Genomic DNA, 20,408 nt, shown 5'->3' on the forward strand with positions numbered 1-20,408 from the left:
AAAATGCTAAAGCGATGAACTGTTTTTAAAGCACCGTCTGTCTGAACTTTTATAAGGTCTAAGTTTGCTAAAGATTATTTTCATTATCAATGAATATGATTATTTTCTCATATTCATTAAGTTAAATAAATGAACAAAAGAAATTACTAACTACCATGTCTTCAAAACCTATTGACAGTATTTGAAAACCATGACATAGCTGTGGAAACATTGAAATAAAAGCCTTTATGAGGATGGTTCTTCATCTAAAACACAATTTTTCTTCATTGTTTCATCAAAATATTGATTTGATTCCAAATGATTCAGTAAATTCAGATTATGCTTCCAGGTTTTGGAATTTTCCTTCAAAGATGGAACAGAAAACGGCAGCATGATGAGTTTGATGACGAGCTGATTATTTAAATCAGGTGTTAGAGCAGGGAAATATTCAAAAGTTCCAGGTTTTAGTCCAGTTACTATTTTTATCACGTTTTAAACGTTAATATTTTCTTTTATTTTTGGTTTGAGGACATTTGAGAACAAAGTTATTTAAGGTTTGAGAAACATTTTTCAACATTTGACATTTTAAGGATCATAATTACACGGGGGGCCCTTTTAGCCCCCTGGCCCATGAAATGAACGTGCACGGCCCTGTTTTTTTAATGCAGTTTTATGCAGTTGGTCCCGTGTGTACTGACGATTACATGTTTATTTATCTTCAAATTCTTGCAGAAAATCATATAAACAAAGAGACTTTTGAGTTTGAGAAGCTGCAGCAGCAGGAAGCTGCACAACTGAAAGTCACGTTGTCGGCAGAGTCACATGACACCGAGGCAGCAGCAGCTGTGATGAGGACGACGATGATGAAGAAGATGTCGGAGAGAATTTAAAAAGTACAACTTTCATACAAGATGAAAAGAGACGAACGTAAACTCACCTGAGTTCCGTTAAAAGCCGCTGACGCCATAACTGAGTGAGTGAGTGAGTGAGTGAGTGACAGCTCCGCTCTCTGCGCGCGTGCGTTTCTCTTTCAATTTCAATTGTTTGTTTGTTTGTTTTTAAAGCCGCTGTTTGAACGTAAACACTTCTTCTCCTCCTGCTGCTGCTGATGTTGACGTGAAACGGAATTGTGAGTGAGTGAATGAAAAGTTGAAGCCCCGCGTTCCTCTGTCACTGACGCTCGCTCCAGTTCACTTTACAGTTTCCGCGTGCCGCCTCGATCAGCTGACCCGCTGTTGTGCGGAAGCACGCGGTCGCTGCTGTGATGTGAAACCTCCCGCTGTGAAGCAGCAGCAGCAGCAGCAGTAACGACATGGACTCAGTAACTGTTCTCCTCCTGATACATATGTAAATGTGTCTGTGTGTGTGTTATTAAAGTATTAAAAACTACTAGAATGATGTCATTATGAAGAAAGAAGGAAAGAAACGTTACAGTCGCTTTTTCCTCTTTTTAAAACGTCTTTCCCAAAAAACACAACTCTACAGGGCTGTAGTACATATGGCAGGCCTGTATGTGGCGCTGTAACACAGTCACGCTCTGACTCATTTACGAAATTTTTTATTCTGAACTACAAAAAAAACAAAAAACAGATCGTCCTAAACTCGTGATAACGCGATGTTTACTGTTTATTAAACATGAGAGTGTTTTTACGATGAACGTGAGCGGCGGCCATGTTGGTAGCCTGTGTCAGGGTTTGTGAGGCTGATCCGAACTTTCACAATTGGAATTTCGACTTAACTTACTTATTGTAAGTCGCTTTGGATAAAAGCGTCTGCTAAATGACTTGTAATGTAATGTAACTGGAAACTTCCAGAATTCGGAAATTCCAGCTTCTGGGCTACAACTAGAATACACCACGGTAATATCCACAACAAAAATGTTAAAAATAAATGAGAAATTACGACTTCTTCCAGTCGTGGAATAACCACTTATACGAAATATAACAATTATTTTATTGAAGATCTACAAAACTGCTGCTAATTGTTTTGACAGGAAGTGACCTGCCGTGACAGGAAGTAGCTACACTTCGCTTACACAAACTTTTTGAGTTGCGACCTCTGACAAACATCCCATAATAACAACAGCAACAACACCGTTATTTAAGTTACGTGCTGCAGCATAAATAAAAAAAGTGAAGTGTCTAAAGGTGGTTCAAATCCCATCATTTTTGTCTTGTTGCTGCTCCAACTTTCAAAACCTAATCTGGATTAAATCTGAAAAAATCCTCCCGTGATAACCCAGAGAGCAAAAACAAACAACAGGGTTAGTCAATATTAGGGCTCTTTCATAGTTTTAATGTGTTCTCTACTTTTTTAAAAACAAATATATGAATAATTTCGTGTAATAATCTGATTTAATCTGTTTTTAATTCTTTCACTTTTTTGGTTTGTAAAACTAAATATTTCCCCCAAAAAACAGAAAAATGTTTCCCTGTTTCTCATCAGACGTCACGTGACGTCACGAGGGAACCTCCCACATACACGGAAAATCCCACCGAGAGAGAGAGAGAGGGAGAGAGAGCTTCGTCTCTGCTGCTGCTGCTGCTGCTTATTCTTCAGTTTTCACAGAATTTAATGAGCTGCGGGTTTTTATTTATTTAACGCGTTTTATCTTTGTTTTTTTAGAACTCGTTACATTGTTACATATATATACACAGTATATTTAAATCTATAGAATACTGTGTGGTGTTTATACCGGAGTGTGTTCTCTGAGTTCAGGTAATGTCCTGTAAAAACCTCTCCTTTACTTGTTTTTAAATATTTTAATCTTTTACGTTTGTTTCACGACATTTTTGTTGCTGTTTCTGCTTCTTGTAGATTAAGTAGATTATGTAGATTATGTAGATTACAAATGTATGCAAATGATATATCATTAAAAAGTAAACATTCAAATTAAAGGTAATTAAAAAGGTTATAAATATGAAGAAAAGGCTCAAACGTGAACCGGATGTAAGGAGGTTCAGAATTGAAAATTGTTTTGTTTTTGTAATTTAATCTCTTTTCTAACTGTAATCTGCTGTTTGTTTCGGTTTAAATGAATTATCGTCGCTAAAAATGTGTTCTCATCTAAAGGCGGAATGCCAAGTATTTTTAGGTGAGTGTGTGTGTGTGTGTGTGTGTGTGTGTGTGTGTGCGTGTGTGAGAGAGAGAGCAGCAGCAGAGTCATCCGTCACACGCGGACAATAAAGAAGATTTCTTTTCTTTCTTTCTTTTCTTTCTTTCTTTCTTTCCTTTTTTCTTTTTTTCCCGGGCTGACAGAGGAAATTTATGTTCGCCCTTCTTTGCCCTAATAACTCATTGTTGTGTCACGGAGCGACAGCGTCCTCACAGAAAACACACAGCCTGTTATCAATCACACACATCTTTGCATATTGTGAGATGTTCACCCTCTCACCCCCTCACCCTCTCACACACACACACACACACACACACACACACAGAAACTAAAGCTGCTCATATTTATGTAATAAAAACAACACTTTGTTTATTTCTATTTTAAAAAATGTGAAATTGAGTCATGTATTTGAATTAATTCCTAAAAAGTGTGTTTTCACTCTTGTGTTTAATCTGACTTCAAACGTGGATTAAATGAATAATCTTAAAATGTCATAACTTTTATTTATTCTTTGTGTGCTGTTGAACTCTTGTCCACTCTCTCTGTCTCTTCCACGCGCGCACGCGCGGCGCGGACCTGTCAGTTGGATTACCGCAGACAGAGATTAATGGCAGAGGCGCGGGTTACGATAATAATCGTTTTGTTTGATGTGACAACTTTGATAGGCGTTGATTTACTTACAAACTGATCGGCTTTTAATTGAGCGACTCGATGAAGATGAAAGGAGGTGAAGAAGAAGAGAAGGAGAGAGAGAGAGAGAGAGAGAGAGAGAGAGAGTGATGCCCTGAAGCCTCAGCACTGATGAGACATCACTGCGGTGAAGAGGTCAAACCTTTTTCTTTTTCTTCTATTATTATCACTCCTTCATTCTTCTCTCTCTCTTTCTTCTGATTCATGAAAATCAATCACTTTTATTGAATGTAAATAAAAATCGAGTTGACATCGACATAAAAATGACAGAATGTATGTGTTTTTGTTCTGATTGATCTTTGTTCATATTTGTCATGTTTCTGTGTGTGTGTGTGTGTGTGTGTGTGTGTGTGTGTGTGAATTCTCAGATACTGTAAATGTAGTAAACAATTATAAAGTCCATATATAGCATTTCCTTATATTATGAAATTTGTATTTGCATTGAAATGAGGTAAAATTATAAATGACTATATATGTATATATATATATATATATATATATATATATATATACGTGTGTATAAATGTATTGTGTTTATATTGTCGGTATAGATACTTGTGAAAATGTAAAATTATGTAAATTACACACGTACACACATATATATATATACATACACACATATATGTCAAGTGTGTGTATACATTCAAATATTCTGTAAATAAAAACATAAACCAATTTTTGTAATGTTCATTTACAAATTGTACTGTATATATATAATTGACCTGTATATAAAATATCACTGTATAATAATATATGTCATGAAATATCACGTGTGTGTATGTGATATTTCATGACATATATTATTATACAGTGATGTACATACCTATATATGCTATAGATGACTTTCTCTTACAGTAAAAAGATACAGTGCTAACTTACATGTATAATATGTGTGTATTTCAAATATGTGGGAATAGCATAATATGATGCTGTTATCACTATACTGTTATAGGTGAAATGTTATACAAAACATGTGCTATATATTATTCTATGTATATGTTTTATGTATAGGTCACGTGGATATGTGGTTTTATATGTTATTTTGAAAATAACATGAAAATATGGATTATAAATGTGCTCATTTTGCTTTTTCACGTGTTCGTGTGTGTCATCATAAAAGTGAAGAAAGTGATTTAGTTCCTGTGAAAACTCACCGTCTCCTCTGAATCTGTGTGTGTGTGTGTGTGTCTCTCTCTCTCATCATTTGTTGTGGTCTCTCTCTCGCGCGCGCGCGCGCACGCACGCACACAGACACACACACACACAAGCAGGCACGTAATCAGCCGCACCATGGCTGACATAAATCACGCCGCGGATTGACAGCGGCTGACAAATAACTGATTGATTGCGGCGGAGCAGAATTGACACTTGACGGAGGGGTGGAGATAGAAATAGAAGGGCGGTGTTTATTATACTGAAAACATGTGACATTCTCATCCCTCCATCACTTCATTGGTCTATTCCTGTCAACGCTCGTCTGTTCAGGGAATTCAAAGCTGAGGCGCTTGGTTTTATGTTTGCCGGAGCGCGCAGTGACCGCGCAGGGCGGTGCGTATTTTACGCACAAGCTCATCCATCCTCTGTTTGTCTGTCTGTCTGTCTGTCTGTCTCTCACACACACACACACACACACACTCATGTATGCATAGCATTCTTTAAAATGGTGCATTCCATTTGCACTCGGAAGTCTGAAAATCCTAACAAGATCTCCCCCTTATTTCGGAATTCCGGTTCGGAGAAACCGTACCAAACCAAAGTGTTGCTAACAATTTTTTATTTTCTGACATTTCAACTGGAATGCAGTGAACTCAGAGGTCATGTGACTCCTAGTTTCCGACTTTCTAGTTGCGATTGTCAAAAGGAGCACGGCATGAATTACATCACAGGTCGGAAAAGTCGGAAATGAAAGTGACGTCACCTGCGATTTCAGCGGGGTCCCTTGAATAAGTCGTAAAAATGTCAAGCTAGCCAATGTTCGCAATAACTGTCAATCACAACATTGTACGTGGGTTTTTTTAAGCGAACACAAACATCGCAACATTATCTCCACGGATATGGAACAGATATGGAATGAAGAGCTTGGAATGCCGTGTCAGGGTTGTTCAGCTTTTGTGCGACTTTCTGAGCCGGCAATACGACTAAACACGGAAAATCCGATTTTCGACAACAACTGGAATGGACCACTAGTGACTGTTATTCTTTATTGAAGTGCAGTGCCGTGTTCAGACATTTCAGGGGCTCAAAAAGGGCACCCCTCATTATTAACCAATAAAAAAATGTCATATATGACATTACAGATTACAGATTAGGAATTATTCATATCATTATTGATATTAAAGAATAATTATTACACATTTTGAATAAGGAATTGTTGCCATGGGCGACGTAAAACAATACAGTTGAGAGGTTGGGGGTTCTCTGTCTATTAAAATAGTTAATGACAACTAACAAAATCCATATTTAATCACACATTCTTCTTTTTTTATAACTCTTATGAACACAGGGAGTGGACAAATATGTTTCCTTGATACAAATGTTACTCATTGGTTTTAAAACAATGACTGAGGTGGTTCATGCTCACAAATTCAAAACATTTATTAAAAATAGAAGAAGAAACAGTTACAATATTTGGTTCTGGGGTTGTTGTTTTATAAAAGCCACCAGCTGAGCTTTGTTTGGACACGCCCATGTTGTGGAAACAGCGCGAGCGTTCACACCAACCACGAGACTAAAGGCAGACTCCGCCCCTCGAGCTGTCAAACTTAGAGGAGCTCACAAAGAGGAGGACGTCACATCCCCTTGACCCTCCAATCACCTCAGGGTCTCATTTGATTGGAAGGCGGCAAAGGCTTTAATCTCGGACTAATTCAGCTGCTTTTGAAGTGAACATTTGTGCCAGTCCGTACTTGAGGAGTACAGAGCGAGGAGGCGCACACGGAGACGCACACGGAGACGCACCCGCACCGCACAGCACAGCACAGCACAGCACAGCACAGCACAGCACAGCACAGCACCGCACCGGGAAAGGAACGAAGGACGGAAGGAAGGCGCAGCGCGCACGGTGCCAGACGCTCTCGCGCTTCGGTCTCGCCTCTGTGCGCTTTCACTTCACCACCAGGAGGATTAAATCTCCCGTTTTTTGTTTTTGTTTTTGTTTGTGAGGGAAAAAAGAGGCTCCACGCTCTCTTTTTTAAACCCATCTTCTTAATGAATCTGACAAAAGCGTCGCCGTTTCATTTCCTGACTATTGGGACATGATCACGTCGCCCTCGGCGTCTGTCTTGAGAAATAGTGATACTTGTGCAGCCTGGGATTCACGCAGCAGCAGCAGCAGCAGCGGCGTCGTCAGCAGCAGCAGCAGCAGCAGCAGCGTTAATATTCGGAATAACAGCATCAACAAGCCTTTTCTTCACTCCGCGTCTCCGTCTGATCCACTACGGCAAGCGAAGCGTCTTCCCATCAAGGTTTTGAAAATGCTGACCGCACGGTCGGGACACATCCTGCACCCGGAGTATCTGCAGCCTCTGCCTTCCACCCCGGTCAGTCCCATAGAGGTAAGGGAGGGGGGGATTTTAGCGGCGGCGTCGCGCTGTCTTTTTTGTGCTCGTGGAGCGTTAAATGATCCACATTTTGCACCAAAAAAAAATGTGTTCAAAACTCTTGATTGTTTGTGAAAACCTCGCGGGTTGTTAATGAAAAAACCTCCTCTGGTTTTCACGGTGGAGTCGCGCGTAAAAACCGCTCCGCTCGGGAAAAAATGTCCGGAAAGGCGTGAAAATATGAAGTGGATTCTGCTGATGTTTGAGTTTTTAATCATAGAGAAGTTTTTTAAACATTTATCAACACGTTTTTCTTCATTTCTTTTACAGCTAGATGCCAAGAAGAGTCCCCTGGCTCTGCTCGCGCAGACCTGCTCACAGATCGGAAAACCGGACCCGCCGCCTTCATCCAAACTCTCCTCCGTGACGCAAAACGGATCTAGCGAGAAGGAATCTAAATCTGGTCCTTTGAAACTGAGCGACATCGGCGTGGACGACAAGTCCAGCTTTAAACCTTACTCCAAGCCCTCGGATAAGAAGGACGCGTCCTCCGCGGCAGAGAAGTCTGGTTTCCGAGTGCCGAGCGCCACCTGTCAGCCGTTCACGCCGCGGACAGGAAGCCCCAACTCCAGCACGTCCGCGTCCCCGATGCCGTCTGAGGGCAAGTGCGGGGACCGGGACGAGAAGAAGGACGCGGACTGTGGGAAAAACGGCTCGAACGGTGGCTCGGACGGTTCTGGGACCACGAGCCACAGCAGGATAAGCGTGAGTTGCGGTGGAATTAACGTGGAGGTGAATCAGCACCAGGAGACGACGCCCGGCTCTAAGAGCGCCTCTTCCTCGGAGTCTTCCTCTTCTGTCACGTCCGTTTCCTCCGCCTCGGTGCTCGGCTCGGGACTCGTGGCGCCGGTGTCTCCGTACAAACCGGGTCAGACTGTTTTCCCTCTGCCCCCCGCGGGGATGACGTACCCGGGGAGTTTGGCCGGGGCCTACGCCGGGTACCCGCAGCACTACCTGCCGCACGGCGGCAGCCTGGTGAACGCGCAGCTCGCCAGCTCACTGGGCTGCAGCAAAGCGGGCTCCAGTCCTCTGGCGGGCGCGTCCCCGCCGTCCATCATGTCCGCGAGCCTGTGCAGAGACCCTTACTGCCTCAGCTACCACTGTGCCAGCCACCTGGCGGGCGCGGCCGCCGGCGCCACCTGCGCGCACGACTCCGCTGCGGCCGCGGCCGCCGCGAACGCCCTGAAGTCCAGCTACCAGCTCATGTACCCGACGCACCACATGCACGGCGTGCACTCGTCGGCGCCGTCCTTCAGCGGACACCCGTTGTACCCGTACGGTTTCATGCTCCCCAACGACCCGCTGCCGCACGTGTGCAACTGGGTCTCCGCGAACGGACCGTGCGACAAGCGCTTCTCCACGTCCGAGGAGCTGCTCAACCACCTGCGGACACACACGGCGTTCACCGGGGCGGAGAAGCTCATCTCCGGCTACCCCGGCTCCTCCTCGCTGGCCAGCGCCGCCGCGGCGGCCATGGCCTGCCACATGCACATGCCGCCGTCAGGGGCCCCCGGGAGCCCCGGGACTCTGGCGCTCAGGAGCCCGCACCACGCATTAGGACTCAGCAGCCGCTACCACCCGTACTCCAAAAGCCCGCTGCCGCAGCCCGGTGGGCCGGTGCCGGTGCCCGCAGCCACCGGACCTTACTACTCTCCTTACGCACTGTACGGACAGAGACTGACCACAGCGTCCGCGCTGGGATACCAGTGAACACACACACACACACACACACACACACACAGACTGTGGAGAGTTTATAAGAATGCAAATATAAAGACTTTTATACTTTAAAGCGATTAAAAAAATACAAACATCATAAAAGGGCGGGAACCGTGGACTTAACGTCACCTGTATTTATTTATGAGTCAGCTTTAAAATCAGCTGACGCGGGAAAAACGTCAAAAAGTGCATTTATGATGAAGGTGAACTCTATATAGGTAACTGCACACACACACACACACACACACACGTCGGGGTTTCTTCATTTTTCGATGTTTCCTTTTGAAAAATTGCTATGATTGTATTTGTTCTTATTTAATGTTCTCAATGAGAGGTAAACATAAAAAGTGATTAATTTACATGATGCATGTTTGTTTCTTAAATTTAAAAAGAAAAACAGAGGAAAAAGTAATAAGAATAATATTAAGAATAATATTAATAATAACAATGATGCTGATGATGATAATTGTCCACATTTTAAAAATTGTTAAATTGTTATTTTTCAGGTGTTCACCTTGGAAAGAGAATTGGTATTTTTTTGTATGTATTCTGAAAAAAAATAAGAAAGAAAATTCTGTTCCGTAAAAAAACAAAAATCCCTGTGTCTCATTTCCTCAGTGTTTTTGGGATTAAATTTAAAGTTTGTTTTATTAATTTGAATTAAGGGGATTATGGGGGGGGGGGGGGGGTTGATCTGATTGGCTAATTTATGACATCACGTCACCCTCTCCAGCTGTGTGTGTGTGTGTGTGTGTCTGTGTGTGTAAAAACCTAAGCTTTAAAAAGGACTTTAGTCAGTTTTCACACTAAAGTTCAAGCGTGAATGAATGAGGGAGGAACTGTGTGTGTGTGTGTGTGGGGGGGGGGGTACACAAAGGTGAATTTGTAAATGGGTGAATTCAGTTTGCTGCTGCGTGGATTTTTCTCTGTAAATTGTTGATAAAATTATCATTTGTTGGACATTTTATTTGCGTAAAAATAATTAATATTTTTTTGGGGAACAAACACAGGAATAGCTGTTTTTTTCCTCGGGTTTAAAATCACGTCAACACAAACAGGAAGTTCATGTGTTTAATTTAATTAAATTAATTTTCCAGATTTATGACAGGGTTATTTCCATTTTTACACAAGTGTCTCTGTTATTGTTGTTTTATTCAAGTTTAATGATCATTATTCAAACTTGTATTTGAAAGTTTCAGCCGTTTAAAAATCCACACACACAGCGCGTGGTTTATATTACAATCATAATAATATCCTCTATTTCTTTTCAACCAAATAACAATTTAACATGTTTATGTTCTGTTCTGAATGATTCGAAAACATTTGTTTTATATATTTAAACTTAATGATGAGATCACGCAGTCAGATAAAGTTAAATATTAAATCATTGGCCGTGAAAACAATCAAAAATAATTAAAAACTGAGTTTGTATGATCACATCCGCTATGACGTCATTTTCAGCGTGTGAATTGTTGATTGGGTCAGTTTTTATAGTTAATTATGTTAAAAAATAAAAATAAAATCCCTGCGCAGTGAACGCGGCGCAGAGGTTTATGGAGAGACGTGTGTGTGTGTGTACAAAGGCCCCACGCGCGTCCTAAACTGATGTAATGACGGTGAAAGGGAGCAATTTCCATTTTTACCCACATCACGGTGGCTGTGCTCGGAGCTCGGAGGTCCCCGGTGGAAGGCAATTTATCATCATGTGCCGCCCCGCCCCCTCCTGCTCCACCCCGGTCCTGTCAGTGCAGGAACAGGCAGGCACATGTGTGCATGAATTACCCTCACCCTCACCCTCCCTCACCCTGACACAGAGAGAGGAACATGTGGGATTAGAGTTTATGAAAGTGTGTGTTCACTCGTTCACTCCATCAAAGCCTGGAAATCCTCAGGTGCAACAGGCAAAAAAACAAACTCTATTCTATTATATTATAATTTAATATTTGACTGATTGAATCGGATTTAAAGGTGCAGTATGTAGAATTCAGCAGCAGTTCATGTTGAAGGTGTGTTACTATAAAAACATGGTGGTCCAAATAAAATCCTTTAAACATAAAATTAAAATTCATTCTCAGTTAATAAAAAAATTAAAAAATGTACTCTAATTTGCTTAAAAAACTGAATTTAATTGTTTTTATTATTATTATTATTATTATTAATAAATTAATATAATTGTATACACTGTACCTTAAATAAATTAATCAGCTGACAGGATTTAAAAAAACATATGCATTTGTTGAGTTAAAAGTTCAGTATTAAAAAGGAAACTAACCAGGTTTGTTTTAAAGTGTTTGTAACTCAGTGATTATCCTGTTTCAACTCGCTGCACCAAAGCCCACAGAGAAAACCAGTGATTTTAACATCACAGCTGCCTCAGTCACTAAATTCACATTTGTTATTTTGTCACTTCAGATTTTGAAGTCCTTGGTTCAGATTTATTTAAGTGACACTAAGTGACCACACGAGGCAGCAGTAGACCAGCAGCTCCTGTGTCCCTGTGACCTAAAATCACTGATTTTCTCTATGGGCTTTGGTGTGGGAGAGTGAGTGGTTTACAAACTTCACTTTCCTGTTGGAAAAGTATGAAAAGTCTGTCTCACAGTGAGATCAAGACGTTTTAAACCAGTCAAACTGTTTTTAAAGATAAAGTACTCCGAATATGATGATATTTACTGATACTAATGATATATTTTATAATTACTGCAGTTCCTGTGACACCTATGATTTTAATTTAACAGCCATTTCCAAGATATTTAATGAATCAGAACTTTATTTAATGTGTTAAATGTGTTATTGAAATTATACACAATTAACACATTTATTTAACAGGATATGTGATTATATACGGTGTAAATGTTGTCCCTGAGACTTTTACTTACACCTTGTTAATGTGATATAGGTTAACCTGCTCGTTTTTAATTATTACAGCGAACAAGAGAGCGCATGTCACATGATTTTTTATGAGATCTAAATATTCCCCTTTGCACTTGTTTGATAACGTCAGCTAAAGTCTGTTCTTTGATTTGAAATATTATGGCACTTTTCCGTGGTACAGTTCTAGCTTTTTCTTCTCCATCAGTGATAGAATCTGGTGTTTTTTTATTTCCTGCTCTGACGACGTTCAGCCGAGCCGATACTAAAATGCAACGTCAATTAAGAGTCATGAGTGCGACACAAGAATCACAGCCAACAGCATCCAACTGTAGATCAGTTAAAAAGACTTAAAACATCATACTTAATGTTCCAAAATCTATTTAGTTCCAAAATCCATTTATAATTCCAAAATCTATTTATAATCCCAAAATCGATTTATAATCCCAAAATTGATTTATAATTCCAAAAACGATTTAGTTCCAAAATCTATTTATAATCCCAAATCTATTTATAATTCCAAAATGTATTTATAATCCCAAATCTATTTATAATTCCAAAATCTATTTATAATCCCAAATCAATTTATAATTCCAAAATGTATTTATAATCCCAAACCTATTTATAATCCCAAAATCTAGTTATAATCCTAAAATCTACTTAATTCCAAAATCAATTTATAATTTATTTATAATTGACATTGTATGATGGAAAAGAGCCGTTATACTTTAGTTTTTAACAAAGCAGGTTCCATTAAAGGGTTCTGTTCACTCACAATGCTTTCAGACAGACATGGTTCTGGTTCTGGAGTCTCAGAACCTCGGTGGTCTCTGGAGAACCAGCCTGTGTTCACACGTCTTTAAGAGGAACCAAAGTGGGAGGACGTTAATCGGGGTGACTCAGGCGGACGTAAAAACAAACCTGGCACCTTTTCTCCAAACTTCCTCTACTTCCTGCATCACGACCCAGAATATGACACGCCCACTGATGATGTCATGTGTGTCAATTTATTTACATAGTTTACATTGTTAACAACCAGGAAACTATTATATAAATAATAATTATAATCATTTTTCTGAATGAAAAGACCTGACACAACAATCTGTGGTCAAGAGAAGATGATTCCAGTGTCCAGGACATGACTCACCACGCACTCACTCATTCATTCATTCACTCACCTCACCCTATATTTAACCTGACTGAATTGGCACCACTAAAGCCATCGTGTGTGTGTGTGTGTGTGTGTGTGTGTGTAACGATCAAACACACAACAGATGATTATGTTTTGATGAGTCAGCACTTTGTTCTTTATCAGACATAAGTTTCAAAATAACATAAAATAAAACATTGATGGGAAAAAAGAAATCTAATGATGACAATGAGGATTAGAGTCATACTGTATGTGAACTGAGATTAAATTCAGAATTATGAGATTTCACAGAATTGCACAATCCTTAATCTAATTAATCTCCTTTTTTAGTTTAATCTCAGAATTCAACTTTTTTTCCCCCTTAGAAGTCTGACTTAATCTGAAAATTCAGGTACATAATCACATTTGTGACCATAATCCTCTTTTTTTTTTTTAAAAATCTAATCTCAGATTCTTTAACTTTCCACAGAATTCTAAAATCCTGATTTTACTCAGACTTTTCTTTGAGTTTAATCTCAGAATTAGATTTTCCCCTCAGAAATCTGACTTTTCAGAAATCAGTAATCTGAGAATTCAGGTATATATTCACATGTGACAATAATCCTCTTTTTCTGACTATAATGCCAGAATTCAGACTTTCCACATAATTCTAATTTTACTCAAACTTTTCATGAGTTTAATCTTTGAATTTGACTTTGTTTTCCCCTCAGAACTCCAACTTTGACCTGAGAATTTAGGTTTATCTAAACTCAGAATTATGACGTATTCTAAGAATTTCTTCTCTGATTTTAACCTCAAAATCTGAGTTTAATCTCAGAATTCTAGATTTAATCTGATAATTCTCAATTCTCAACTAATCTGGCAACTCAAGTTTGTTTATTTATTTTAAATTTGTTCAAAAACAAAATTCACATTTTCTGGCTGTAATCTCAGAATCCTGAGATTTTTTTTTCTCTGAATTGAACCAAAATTTCTTTTAATTTTGTTTTCAATACAATATTCAAACGTGGCCCTAATCCTCCTCTATACTATACATTGTTAACTATATGAAAAACATCTTATTTATGGTTCACGCATGTGAACAAAATTCAAAATGTCCTCTGATAAAACCTTAGTCTGTTAAGAAAACTACGGAGGTTCAGAAACATGGTCAGCGCAGTCCAGAGCGAACTAAAAACATGGCTGCCAGCAGAGGAAAAACCAAGATCAGATTCAAGGCACTGCGTCTACAATAGTCTCAGATTATTTTTGTCACTTTATTTTCTCTCCCACACCAAACTCCATAGAGAAAATCAATGATTTTAGGTCGCGGGGAAACAGGAGCTGCTGGTCTGCTGCTGCCTCGTGTGGTCACTTTGTGTCACTGAGGAAAATCGGAACGACAGATTTTAAACCCTGAATTTTACAAAATAAGACATTTAAACTTTGTGATTGAGGCAGCAGTGGATCAAAGACTCCTGTGTGCTGTGACGTTAAAATCACTGATTTTCTCTATGGGGTTTGGTGTGAGAGAGTGAGTGGTTGAGAAATTTAGACAATTGTCAGTTTTCAGTAAAACAAATTGGTGTTTAGAGGGGAAAAAAAGCAGCAAATATGTTTTTAAGATAGCGTACACACACACACAGTATATATATATCTACAGTATAGAAGTCTTCACACTCCACTTAGTAAAAAAGTGTCACTTTAGCCTGAATGTGTTGCCTGTCATTATGTCAGTGTGTGATTTATGGTGTTTCCACACCGCTCAAGTAAAGCCACACATTTGTGAGTGAAGTAATGAAGTCATAAAGCTAAAAAAAAAAATACGGGTCATTAACACATCCACTGTCAATCTGCACTAAATCTGCACTAAATCTGCCCATTAACCTGGAAATAAAACATAATCGTTTACATCAACACTAAAAAATTTATCTATCTATTTTATCTTAATGTAACTCAAACTATTTCACTGTAAACAAATTGAAAAAATAATCGAGCTGGACAATAATTCACAAATTAAAGGTACATTTGTTTAGCCTGCAAATATACAGTTTTTAAAAACCTCCAGAATTGACATGTTGATGTTTTATAAGTAGAAATTTGCAAATGTCACCTGCAGCCGGGCTCCTATTGGACGATTCCAGCTGTCAATCATTTGTTTTCCGTTAAATGGGAACACATTTTTACAAAAATTGACATTGTGTTGTGTTGAATAAGAGCTGAAACTAAAGTGTTTTTCATCAGGAACATGTTTACTGATTTTATTACTGCCCCCTAGTGACGATTCAATATATTTTCACTTCCTATTTGGCTTCACAAGAAAGACCCTGAAGATTAAATACAGTCTACGATCAAAACAATAAGACAATGTTATTTTTGTTATTGTATATTTATCAATCTGTGCGAATTGTAAGAAATTTTATGAAATAAAATTTGAAATAAAATAAAACTATGTCATTATTGTGTACAACAAAACATGTAACATTAGTTTAGCTATTTTCAGGCAATGCAGAATTGTATTTTATCTTCCAATTCCTGGCTCTGCTCGTCTGTGTGCCCTTGAACAGATGTTGCAGTGTGTGAATGGGTTATGAAAGATGTGTGAATGGGTGAAACTGTAGTGTAAAGCAGCTCAGCAAGACTAGAAAAGCTCTATATAAATACAGCCCAACTCTTCTTCTTCTGGTTCTATTTGGTAGTAACGAGGAACAAAGACAGTTTTGTGGAGTAAAATTAAAACATGTTAGAAATATAAACAACAAAGTACAGATATGTGAAGTTTGTACTTGAGTACAGTAACAAAGTATTTGTACTTTGTTATATTACAGCACTGCTTTCTCAGCGCGTGTCGTCACAGACACTAAATCTGATTTCATTTGAAATAGTCGCGGGCTTGGGTCGACCACGTAATCACCGTCTCTCGTCTTTTATGAGGTGAATCCCGATGGTGTGTGTGTGTGTGTGTGTGTGTGTGTCACTGGCCTGACATGGCAGCATGAACACATCATGATGTCATCTCCATGTGGGCGTGGGCCACCAATTACCATGACTCACATGCTCACTAACTACATAAACCCAGGTCTGGATGCAGAGTTAATAACTAGTTAACACGCTATAGCATTTGATGTCTCATGCAGGGAGTGTCCATGAGACACCAGAGAAAATAAACATCAGATAAACCAATTATTTATTACTTTATGTGAAACTAAATAAAAACAACCAGGGTGTGCACTGTAAAAAAAAAAGCAGCGGTTGGATAAACTTTCAGTTGGGAACAAAAATTTAAACCGTTTTCATTCAAACTTAGGTTAAAAAGTTATGTGACGTTGACAATTATTAATTATTAAATTAAAGTACAGTGTGTACACTGTAAAAAGAAAACGTTTTTATATTTAGATCTCATAAACGTGTAACTTGAATACTTAATCCAACTCACAATTCACTGAAATTAATGTTAAAAAACAAACAAACTCCCTTTTAACAGAAGAAATCTGTGACAGAACCAGACTCAAACATGTGCCAAGACAGGTTGTGACGAAATAAAAGAAAGAAAAACAATAAAAATAAATTTAACAATAACTTAGTGGAGTGTCTTTTTAGTTTAAGTTTAGTTTGACTTTCTGACCAACTTAAGTTTTTGCTATTTTCAGGTATTTTAATGCAGAAAAGTATTATATGTTTAAGTAGATTATATAATGTAATTCAAATAGGTGCTTGTTTGTTGCATAAAAATTTAATTTTCCAGCTCTATTACTCTGTAAAACACTGTAGTTGTTTAAAGTGCTTTACAAATAAAGTTGGATTGTATTATTTTTTTTGTAGCACAAAAGAAGAAATTCTAAGACATGATTTATTAAAATAAAAACAGCACACTTCACATCTGTTTGTGCCGTTGCTCATTGTTAATAATTTAACATATTTTTCTTTATATTGCTGATGATTTACTCGTACAGAGTGAATTGGAATTAAAGAACGACATTCAAAACCTGTACAGTTTCAAATCTTAATGATTAGTAAATCATATATTAAGTAAATACAAGGATTTATATCAGTTTTTTGTGCGGGGACATCTTTGTACTTAAGGTGACAAAAGTAAACTTTTAAAATTTATATGACTCATTTGTGAATGCATGCATGTAAAAATTTAACATATTTGTCTTTACATCGCAGATAATTTACTCTTACAGAGTGAATTGGCATTAAAGAACGAATCATACAGTGTTAGCTCAGTTTAATGGTCGCAGTTTATACGTCTTTTATCTAATTTAAGGACCCACTTCAGACCCAGAACTTTCTGTATATGAGGGTTAAAAAAAAATACGCTGCACTGTGATATTCTCCAGAGTTTCCTGGTATATAACATTCGTGTGATTTATGAGAGCTATATTTATCACATTGATATAAACTATTCAGCTATTACCAGCCTCAACATTACGCCTGCAATTCATTCATTCATGTCAGCGAAGCCAAAACAATTCCCTCCCCTCCAACAAACAACAAACCTCCAAAAAACCAAACGACTTCTCCAGCAGCTGCTGTCGTGCACACACACACACACACACACACACACACACACACACACACACACACACACACACACACAGCTTCCAATAGAGACTTCTCCAAGGAAATAATAGGATCTCAGCTCATCCACATGCAGTAAGTGATGATGCTGCGATGTATCACACATTGATCTGAGCCGGGCGTCCGTATTAAGAGGGGAGTGCAGGAGACTAATGGGCCTGACTGGGAGACAAATTGGGGCAGACGCGGCCGCGACACAGCCGCAGGAAATATGGTGGCTCACATCACTTTTATTGCTTTAATGCATTTTAGTGTTAACTGTGAAATGGAACCTTAAAAATTACCCACAATCCATTTGTTCTCCTGTTGTCCTCAGTAAAAAGGTGGAGAGTGGAGATATTAAAGGTGCTGACCAAAAGGTTTCTTTTTGTTCAAATGTCACTTTTAATCTTCAATGATTGCAGTTTCACACACTTTATTTTGATATTTTGATATGTGACACTTATAAAACAAACTTAGATCGTATATCTGAAAATCCACTCATCAGTTGAATTTGGATGCACACAATTTAGTTAAAAGTGATGTGCGTAACTTTTAAAGGTTCAGTGTGAAACATGTAGAGAGTTTTAATGGCATAAATTGTAAATGCTACACATAAATATGTATAAGTATGTACTCTTTCTGGCCTTATAACCCTTTAGATCAGGGGTCTCAAACTCAAATGTGTGAAAAGAAGTTCAATCATGTAGGAAATTTGCTTAAAATCGTATTCCAACAATATTCCGTCACGATAATGCAATATCAAGATATTCAAGATATTTCACAGAATTTCAATGTAAAAGTGTTTGTTATGACAATGAAAAAACATATTTATCATTCAAATTGAGATAGAAAATGAAATAACATATGAACAACTGTAATAAAAACCACTAAACAGGCTCATATTTAAAATATAAGTTGTTAGTATTCTAAAAAATCTCGCTCACTGTACATGACAAATCACATTTATAATATAAATCATATTTAGTATTATATTCTACTATATACTGCACTTTGGGCAAGGGCCTTCTTTAAAGAGGCGGCCATTTTGTGCCCCCTCAGTTGCAGTTTAACTCAGAGGTTTGAAGTTGAAGATAAAAATTGAATATACAACACATACAGTAAATATGTTGGTTTAAGTTTACCATCGTCTTTATTGACTTAAATTAAGCCTTAGGCAACGGTTGCTTGTTTTACAGAGGCAGCCATTTTGTGCCACTTTCTTAATATTTCACTGTTCAGTAAACTTCATTCTTTTTAGTTTCACATTAAATAATATAATAACTTAAATGCAGTGTTCCTCTAAATACGAACGTCATTTTTCAAAATTGACAACGTGTTCTACTGAAGAAGAGCTGAAAATCGTGACCGAGACCATTTTTCTCATGTTAGAAATTAAAATCACGCACTTTCTACAGCCAGCAGAGTCGCCCTCTGGTGGCTAACTGCTACTTCCACCTCATTTCCTTGGCTTCACTTTGCCCATTTCATGCATATATACACAATCCAGCCATTAGATGTCACTAAACCTTAACCATGCTTAAACGGTGCTGATTCAGCCGTTCATCGGTGTGTTTCTCAGTTCAGCCGTGTTCTGATCCACTGCTCAGAAAAACCCCGTCGTTCAGCAGTTTAGTTTAACTTGGATTTTTTAGGTTTATTTATATCAGGAACAAAACATTACATAAATCTCAGCGAGAGAGAGAAAAAGACGCCTGCTACCGGATTTAGCTCCATCTGTAGTCCCAGTGCAGGTGAACAAAACAAACACACACACACTCAGGTCTGAGCAACTATTCTTAGAACCTCTCTGCACTCATTTGGACTCAGACTCCAAACCTTAACCTAAACCTCAACTCAAATCTTAAGCCTGAATTTAACCAGCTCCTCAGAGAAGAGGTTTGGCCTCTTTAGGACCACGTTTTGGTCTCCATGAGGACAACGGGTCCAAGTAAACTCATAGCACTCATAATAATAATAACATCAACGACAAACAAAAACCAACCAAACACACAAACCGCAGCCCTTTTCAGTCGCTAACACTCACCTGTTTGTTTGTTCCCTCCATTTTCCAGAGTTTGGCAAAGGACCAGATCACCTGTGGGAGGAGCCCTTATATGGACGGCCCACAGGAAGTGGAACGGACCATGTTATCGTCAGACGATGGGGGGTTGTCGTTTTAGCTACTTTTTTAGATGAGTTTTGATAGATGATATTTAAGTATTTAAGAATAATTATTTAAGAATTAAGTTTGTTTGTCCCGCTGTCTGGACAAGCTAGTCGCTAAATATACCCAATACCCTGTTTCCTTCACACAGGTACACAGGTGCTAGGACCGCCCACTGCACCCCCACTCTATAAATATAGGCTTGGACCAGGCCGGCTGCCATTTTGTCCCTTTTGTCTCCAAACAAATCACCTGCAGGAAGTGTTTGTTGCCATTTTCTGACGTTTGTCAAGCGCCTTTTTGTCTTTTTTCACCTTCACTGTAAGTAGTTGCTTATTTCTGTTTACTTGTGTTGTTACTTCCATCAGGAAGTTCAAATGTGTTATTTTGTGACTTCACCACAGCAGCTCTGCGAGTTTTAGTCACTGATTTTCTCTGTGGGAGAGTAGTCATGTGTTCCTAATAAAGTGGCCAATGTAACCAGTGTGCATCCATGAGCTGCTGTAACGTGAAAACTCAGAACGTGGTTCATTGTTTGCCTTTTGAATCTGTTCTTCCACGAGAATATGCTCCAAA

At 38.8% G+C, this 20,408-nt stretch overlaps 2 protein-coding genes across 3 annotated transcripts in view; one reads left to right on the forward strand and one right to left on the reverse strand.

The window, feature by feature from the left end:
* The window catches only part of lrmda (leucine rich melanocyte differentiation associated), a 269,062-nt gene extending 267,882 nt beyond the window's left edge, over positions 1-1,180 (reverse strand). The window contains exon 1 of the mRNA XM_058651825.1: positions 917-1,180. Coding sequence (XP_058507808.1) covers positions 917-946 — 30 coding nt within the window. The 5' untranslated portion in view covers positions 947-1,180. The remainder of the gene's footprint in view (positions 1-916) is intronic.
* Positions 1,181-6,531: 5,351 nt separating this feature from the next.
* Positions 6,532-9,466, forward strand: znf503 (zinc finger protein 503). Of its 2 annotated transcripts, none has more exons than XM_058651824.1 (2): positions 6,532-7,323; positions 7,654-9,466. In XM_058651824.1, the coding sequence occupies exons 1-2, from the start codon at positions 7,039-7,041 to the stop codon at positions 9,091-9,093; spliced, it is 1,725 nt and encodes a 574-aa protein (XP_058507807.1). In that variant the 5' UTR covers positions 6,532-7,038; the 3' UTR covers positions 9,094-9,466. The 2 variants fall into 2 exon arrangements, with proteins under 2 accessions (XP_058507807.1, XP_058507806.1); XM_058651823.1 differs by having other exon boundaries at positions 6,539-7,338.
* Positions 9,467-20,408: the final 10,942 nt, after the last annotated feature.

The sequence above is a fragment of the Solea solea genome, chromosome 15, assembly GCF_958295425.1.
Source record: "Solea solea chromosome 15, fSolSol10.1, whole genome shotgun sequence".
In the NCBI taxonomy this organism is placed as follows: Eukaryota; Metazoa; Chordata; class Actinopteri; order Pleuronectiformes; family Soleidae; genus Solea; species Solea solea.